General features: G+C 25.8%; 1 protein-coding gene across 4 annotated transcripts in view; it reads left to right on the top strand.

Moving 5' to 3' along the window:
* The window catches only part of LOC126894658 (serine/threonine-protein kinase tricornered), a 41,819-nt gene extending 33,334 nt beyond the window's left edge, over window positions 1-8,485 (top strand). For all 4 annotated transcript variants that reach the window (XM_050665836.1, XM_050665837.1, XM_050665834.1 and 1 more), the window contains 8 exons: window positions 1,429-1,567; window positions 4,291-4,465; window positions 5,966-6,130; window positions 6,997-7,157; window positions 7,242-7,381; window positions 7,444-7,623; window positions 7,795-8,112; window positions 8,192-8,485. In XM_050665836.1, coding sequence (XP_050521793.1) covers window positions 1,440-1,567; window positions 4,291-4,465; window positions 5,966-6,130; window positions 6,997-7,157; window positions 7,242-7,381; window positions 7,444-7,623; window positions 7,795-8,112; window positions 8,192-8,307 — 1,383 coding nt within the window. In that variant the 5' untranslated portion in view covers window positions 1,429-1,439 and the 3' untranslated portion in view covers window positions 8,308-8,485. The remainder of the gene's footprint in view (window positions 1-1,428; window positions 1,568-4,290; window positions 4,466-5,965; window positions 6,131-6,996; window positions 7,158-7,241; window positions 7,382-7,443; window positions 7,624-7,794; window positions 8,113-8,191) is intronic.

The following is an 8,485-nucleotide window of genomic DNA, read 5'->3' on the forward strand; positions in this document are numbered from 1 at the left end:
ATTATATATATATATATATATATATATATAAGAAATTATCTAACACACATTTTTTAGTTTAATATCAGCAAATATTTGTTAGAAATAATGTGCAATAAAATTTGAAATTACAAATATAATATTTATATTTAGGTAATATTTTAGCATTTTATCCTACGATTAGATGACATGTTATCACTAAAAAATACACTAATACATACATTTATTGACCACAATTTTTTTTTACTAGTCGTTAAATTATTATCTAACTTTTTAAATTAAAATGTGTATATTATTATACTCGTTCACCTAATTCTTTTTTGTTCTGAGCAAAATTATATAAAATATAAATATAGGTGTATATTATAATGTCGTTAATGAACTTATTATTGATAATATATTAGTGCAATCTGGGATTCTATCACTTCTATCTAAACGTCATAATTAGTGTATTAGTCATATTAAGTGAATAGATAGTAATATTTCATTAAATATTTATCAGATGGTGGTTTATAATTACCCGTCGTTTAATTTTATAATCTTAACTTTTCTTATCTATATAGTTATTGATAGAAAACGATGTATTTTTTTTTTATCAATTAACGAGTTGTATATTAATTCATTTTCTTAATGAGTGTCTCTAAACTGTAATACGATTTTAATTATCTGATGTATAATAATAGTCGCGTTACTATTAGTAGTAAAACATTACATGAGGGATCTACCAATAACTACAAGTTTAGGGGAAAATGTATGCTGATACGCATAAAATGTATTTAAAAAAAATAAAATTTGTATAAAAATAACTAATTTATATTTAACTTATTGTTATAAAAAAATAGTGACTTTATATAAAGGTTTGTTAATAAAGAAGAAAGATCAAATCTAAGTGAACCCTCCTATAACTTTTGATTCGATAAATATTATGTCGTAATTTTTAAAAATAATTTGTGCGTTCTTAGGAGTTATATTTTTTATTAATATAATAATTTAATAAAAAAAAAATTTATTTCTCCATAATTCAAAAATAGCTAATTTGTAAGCACTTTGTTTATAAAAATATAACTAATGAACTGTAAGCATTTGCATACATAGAACGAGTATGTAGCGCAGGTGGGGGGTACAGCTCTTATTGATGTATATTTATAACGTATTTTTCACCCAAGTTACGTACCCACTGTTTCTATTAAAATACTTGTAACTCAATAATTACTTGTTCTAAAATTATAGTTTTATACCAGTAAACGTTTTACATTAATAATAAATAAATAATAAAAACTGTGACAAAATGTTTGAATATGTCATAAAACAGGTATTCACAACTTCTATTGTGTATTGACAATAAAAAAAAATGGCTAATTATCCTCCCGACTCCCCTGAATAAAGTACACAAATAATATTGTTTAAACCTTATATACTTGTAAAATAATAAAAATATTTTTTTTGCAGGTGTGTTGGAAATGAGCGCTGCAACAGAAAGCGGTATCCGGTTAAGCGGGCACACCCTAGACAAAGCAACGAAGGCGAAAGTAACACTTGAAAACTATTATAGTAATCTGATAGCTCAGCATATCGAACGTAAACAAAGGTAGTACACTATATTAATAATTATATTAAAGCTTTTGTTAAATTTATAAAATTTTAATTTAGTAATATGTAATCTGAATTCTAATTCTAGCAATGTTAGTGTATGATGACACAAAACAATTCATCCAGTTTTTCTAACTTGACTTCTAACGATATTTCTAATTCTGTTTCCTTTTTAAATAAGCTTTTGAGATTTGAAACATATATTAGGCCTAGTAGCTTAGAACATCATAAAATGTTTAGCCCTCAATGTTATGCCATGGGAAATAATGGGAGATTTTCAATTTACTGCTGGCTGATTTACTCAGAGGCATCAAAATTTTAAAATACTTCTTATATAGGAAAAAATATGAATTTTGACATACAAGTAGATCTAGTGTAAGTAAAGAGGAAAATTTGAAAATTATTATTTTCTCAAAATAAACGGTCTTACAGACAGGAGCGTCACATGAGGGTGAGCAGTTGTCCGTTCTGATTTTTTTGTGCCTCATAAAAATGATATATTTTGCCGATATAAGCTAGTAAAAATAAATAATATCTTCAACCAAACTCTAAAAAAGGGCCAAGTTGAAACTCTCCCTTCCAAAATAATAATAACTAAATTGTGGCCAAGTTTGCTCTTAAGTTCATAAACTTCAATCCTACATCTAAAAAAAATATTGCTCCTTTATTAGTATTGCTTAACACTTAATTAGATTCTTGCCAAGTACTAGTTCAGTCTTCATTTAGGAATTATGTGGAAGAGAAGAAAGAGAAAAAGAAGTACAAAGAAAAGATTAAATATTCTTATAATTTTGCGGGATATATGGAAAATGATTGTAAAATCATTTTTTATTTCTCATTAAAAATAACCATACAGGTGAAGCTAATATAAGCGTGTTAACAAATCAAGTATTAAGCAATACGAATAAAGAAGCAATGTTGCTTTTAAAAATTGAATTGAATTTATGAACTACAGATAGAAAAAATATTTGGCCATAATGTAGATATCACTATTTTGATCAGTGGAATATTTTGGATGGTACAGGTTTGAACTTAATTGATTTAATTAAAAAATTTTATTTGATCAAAAATATCTGTACCATCGTACAAAAGTTATAGTTATTCTAGTTAATTATTTGGCGTTCATTTTTTTTCAATAGTTCGAATTTGAAACACAATATTTTCATAACATATAAAAGTTCAAATTGTATTAAACTTTTAAAATTAAATTAACAAAATTTGATTAGTAAAATTCTTATTGATAAATTTTTGTGTTTTTAATAATATGAAAACTTGCCATCAAATTGTTTTTATTCTTTAGTTTAACTTAAGATAATCGTTGCTAATAATAAGTTGTGTTCTTAATAAGAAGTATAGAAGTTCTGTAATGTATTTTGGCAATACATCAAATCCTTTCTTAGTTATTTTGGCCTGTGACATTTTTACTTCCTACATAATTGACATTCGTCCATACAAATACCAGAAAGTACTTCTAAATTGCCAGTGTTAAATTAAACGCAATTAAATTTGTTTGATGCCTTAATATTATAAATGCAACAAATTCAGAATTACTTCAATAATAATTATTATGATTATAATTATTATGTTCATAGCTATTATAAAATAAGCCTTTAAAGAAAATTATATTTTGTTCATTGTAACTTAATTAAATTATATAATACTAAACATGGTTAAAAATTTAATGATAAACTTTAAAAAAGTAGGGGTTACGGGGGGAGATTTGTATAAAATGCAAATCTCAACAATCAATTATATTTTACCTTGAAAGCTCTTAGAATGAAACAAATCTATATGCAAATCTGCCCAACTGTAGGGTACATTTAAATATACACGAGAAAAAATTTAATTATTGCATTAAAATTACGAAACTATTAGTTCAAATAAAATTTTTCCCTCAAGATTATGTTAATTTAAACGAACCTAAATAATGTTTAATAATAAATATAATTTACGAATATATTTTCAAAATTATCTATGCTTTAAAATAATATCTCATTTGAATATATATACTTAGGTAGAATACTTTTTTGAATCATTATATCAAATATGAAAATTATGTTATTTATTAAAAAAAGATACATTTATCTGTCCAACAGAATCAGAGTTATGACATAGCATTTTTAAATACTCACATAATGTGTTGTACATTTTTTTCTGCAAAATGTTCTCAATTATGTTATAAATTACAAAAAACATCTTTAAAAATGTTGCTACCCAATAAAAATCTGGTATTCCAAAAAACTAATTTTTATTATTTTTTAATTAATCAACAATCAGAGATGGTTGATAACATATCAGATCATGAAAAACAGTGTAGCCGTTTATTGTTTTATTGTTTATAAGTTTCCGAATAAACTTTAAGATGTTGAAGCGAATTATAATTGTACCCGTTATTCAAATCTGCTTCAGTCAATCTATGTTATTTTAGACATCACCAAAAAATATACCACAAAAACTAATTAATTAAACTTATATTACTCTTAAAATAAATATAGTTGAACGTTTAACAATAGAATTCTAATAATTTCAAATATTAAAATAAAAAATGTATGTATCTGTAGATACCTATATTATTATAACTTATCGTTTAAATATTATCGAAGAAATTATGAAATTATCTATACACAAATTTTTTATAGAGTATAAAAATACTTATTTAAAAATGTTCTCTCATATTTAAAATATTTTTACATTAGTTATGAAAATTGGTTATCTTTACAGATTAGCTAAGTTAGAAGAAACTTTGAAAGATGAAAGCCTTTCGGAGCAACAAAAACAAGAAAAACGTCAGCAGCATGCCCAAAAAGAATCAGAATTTCTTAGGTTGAAGCGATCGAGATTAGGAGTTGAAGACTTTGAACCTTTAAAAGTCATTGGTCGAGGTGCTTTCGGAGAGGTTTGTAATAATATGTATAATTTTATAATTAATTATACAAGTTATTAGTCAATTTAAGACTCCACTGATAACAATCCCTTGATTAACGCCAGAAATTTTATAATTAAAATCGTTTTATTAGTAAACTTATGAGTTAAAGTGATCTGAATATATTTTATTGGGTTTATACACAAACCGTTGTTCTGATTACAAAAATACTAAACTTATCTAAGTCATTCTATAACATTAAATAGTCACTTAGAGTCTCAATTTTTAAATAAAGATTTACATTATTAGCGAATAATAAACACTTCGAAAATCACGAAGATCATTCATAAAAGTAACAATAAACAGAGGAGATAAATGCCTCACCTTTGTGGAACACCAGATTATACATTAATTAATAGCGTAAGGGCCTCTCCTATTTTTATTTGTTGCTTTCTGTTAGATGTAAGAACGAAGCTGTGATAACATAGTGTGTGTCGCTTTACCAAATATATCTCATTTTTCAATTAAAATAAAATGATCAACCTTATCAAAAGTCTTCTTCATATTTGTATAAATGGCCACCAGCAGATGCTATTTCTAGAATATCACCATAAAAAGCAATTAAATTTGTTGTAGTTGATTTAGATGATCGAAATCCGTACTGTGAACTACTTCAAATATTTTTTAAAATAATGGACAACTTTGATTCGATCATTTTTTCAAATAGCTTTGATAGAACGCCGCTCAGCTGAAAATAGTAACTGACACCTGACCCAGAGACGATTTAAAAATTGGGATCTTGTTTTTCATTATGAAGGGAAATTCCCGTTGACAATGATAATGTAAATAAAAAATGAACGGATTTTGTTAATAAAAAACGATAAGAAGAATAGACAATACCAAGGATACCATCTTATCAATATTTAGTATTAGTTTCCAATACTAGTAACGTATAAAAAGCTCAGTAAATGATTTATTGCAAGACGGAAGTAACACGAAGTTCCTAATTTTCATACATTTGGAGGTGATTGGATGTTTCGTATAAGAAAGGGTATATTAAACTTTTCCCTAGTTTTTTAGGGTTATAAAAACAAAATATTTTTATCTATAGGCTTATGTAACTAACCAAATTAAAAAGTAATATTTGTATAGCCATACATACATAAATGGTAGTGATATCTATAGAGGATACGTAAAATTGATCACAATTTTCAGAAATTATAACATTTTTCTTCAAAGCAATATTCATTTTGATAGAATCACGTTATTTAATAATTATTACAAAATTTAATATATAAAAGAAGATTTTTTATTAAATATTATGTCAGCAACTTATATTAAATTTCTTCAATAATTAAATAATTGTTGTTAGCTGTAGTAAATTCTTGTGTGCAATCATGGCCAACATTTTAACGCAATTTAAAGTATAGTAATAATTAAGATAAAAAATGAAGTATTTTGCAAAAAAAACTAAATGCGGACAAATGCCCAATTAGTTATTAATTTATAGTTGAAATATTAATTTTTTTTTAGGTAAGACTAGTCCAAAAGAAAGATACTGGGCATATATACGCAATGAAAATTCTTCGCAAAGCAGATATGCTCGAAAAAGAACAAGTTGCCCACGTACGTGCTGAAAGAGATGTTCTTGTAGAAGCTGATCATCAATGGGTCGTCAAAATGTATTACAGCTTTCAGGTAAATAATTACTATATATTTATCTGGAAGTATAATATATTTCCAGATATTATAAAATGTAATGTCAAAAATTTAATTATAACTTTTGAAAAATTTACCTTGTACTGAATAATTGTTTAACTATGACTCATGCAATATCTTTAAAAATATTAAACATAATATTAATTTTTCGAAAGTTAACACTATATTATATCCTATAATTAAAAAAAAATGTTCCTATCCTTTCTCTTTCTCCCTTAAAATTTTTCAACTTAAGTTTTTTAAATAGAAAAATAACACGGTATCCCATCATAATTTTATATCTTTAATAATTTTAGATTCAATCCAAATTTTGCATTACTTTTTAAATAATTTTTACAATTTTGAAGTACGATGAAAGCATAATTTTTTTATTATTTATTTCTAATAAGAAAAAATTGAAATTAAACTTTTATATTATTTATGACTTTTTAAAATGGCTATTTTTAGCTTTTTTCTTACAATAAATTTTGAAGAGTCAATAACAACTTTTAGTCTAGCATTTTTGAAGTTTTTAACTCTTTAATATAAATACTGGAGGTGAAATGTGAGCATGTTTATTTTTATCTCTTGGCATTTAAAATCATACTACTCCTCTCTCTTTATTATAAAAAAGCTCATATCTTTTTAATAACTAATCCAAATGTTTTTATAAACCAGTAATATTCTTAGATAGATTATTTTATATTTCGTAAGTTAGATAAAAATATATTTTTATCTATAAAAAACTAAAGTTGATAAAAACACTATAATTAAAAAATAGTGTTAAAATGGAATAGTGTAATGATTTAAGCAACCCTAATATTACTTTAGATATTTCATTATAATATAATGATTTTCCTTTTAAGGATCCCATAAACCTATACCTTATAATGGAGTTCCTGCCTGGCGGTGACATGATGACACTTCTTATGAAAAAAGACACTCTAAGTGAAGAATGCACTCAATTTTACATTGCTGAAACAGCATTAGCAATTGACTCAATTCATAAACTCGGATTTATACACAGGTTAAAATTTTACACCATTACATTAAATCTTGCATAATATCTCTTAAAAGTGAAACATTATTGTCTTATTATTTTAATATATAGGGATATAAAACCAGACAATCTACTTCTGGATGCCCGAGGTCATATAAAATTGTCTGACTTTGGACTTTGTACTGGTTTAAAAAAATCACACCGAACTGATTTTTACAGGGATCTTAGTCAAGCTAAACCTTCTGATTTTAGTGAGTTACATTTGATTACAGATTTATTTTAACTGTATTTTTACAATGTATACATTTTATAGCTTCGAATCCCATGGATAGTAAAAGGAGAGCAGAAAGCTGGAAAAGAAATCGTCGAGCATTAGCTTACAGTACTGTTGGTACACCTGATTACATTGCACCTGAAGTATTTTTGCAGACTGGATATGGTCCTGCATGTGATTGGTGGAGTGTTGGTGTTATAATGTATGAAATGTTAATAGGTTGGTATTTATCCTGATAAAAAAATTATATTATTTTGTTGATTGAATAATATAATTAATTTTTTTGTTACTGCATAATATTTAAACATTTTAAAATTTTTCAAGTATTTAAGATGTTAAATTGTTAAAAAATATAATATAATATATTAATTAAATTTTATTTGGCATAAGGCTATCCACCATTTTGCAGTGAAAATCCTCAAGAAACTTATCGGAAAGTAATGAATTGGCGAGAAACTTTAAGTTTTCCTGCTGAAGTACCCATTAGTGAAGAAGCCCGTGATGCTATTACTAGGTTTTGCTGTGATTCTGATAGAAGATTAGGCAATAGTGGGCGAGGAATTGATGAGCTTCGCTCAACAATAGCATTTTTCCGTGGTGTTGACTGGGAACATATCAGAGAGAGGCCAGCTGCTATACCAGTGCAAGTTAAATCCATAGATGATACCTCTAACTTTGATGACTTCCCAGATGTGAAACTTGAAATACGTAAGAATTTAGATTTTATTAATACTTTAATTTTGTATTTTATTGAATTTATATGTTAAATGAATTTGTTTTAATTTAGCATCAGCCCCACTTCCTCAGGATGGTGAAGTTATTTACAAAGACTGGGTATTTATAAACTATACTTTTAAAAGATTTGAAGGGCTCACACAGAGAGGCATAGCAACCAAAAAGTAATTTGGAGAAATCTAATAGTGCAATGTGATATTTTTTATCAAACCTCCACAGCTTTTATTTCATTTTTCATCAGCTTATTTTAATAAATAACTTTATTAGCATTATCAGGCCATGATCTCAATTAGAAAATTTTTTAATAATTATTGCTAATATTTAATTTTTTTAAAATACCATTAAG

Source organism: Daktulosphaira vitifoliae, unplaced genomic scaffold (assembly GCF_025091365.1).
Source record: "Daktulosphaira vitifoliae isolate Bord-2020 unplaced genomic scaffold, ASM2509136v1 Scaffold_1, whole genome shotgun sequence".
NCBI lineage: Eukaryota > Metazoa > Arthropoda > Insecta > Hemiptera > Phylloxeridae > Daktulosphaira > Daktulosphaira vitifoliae.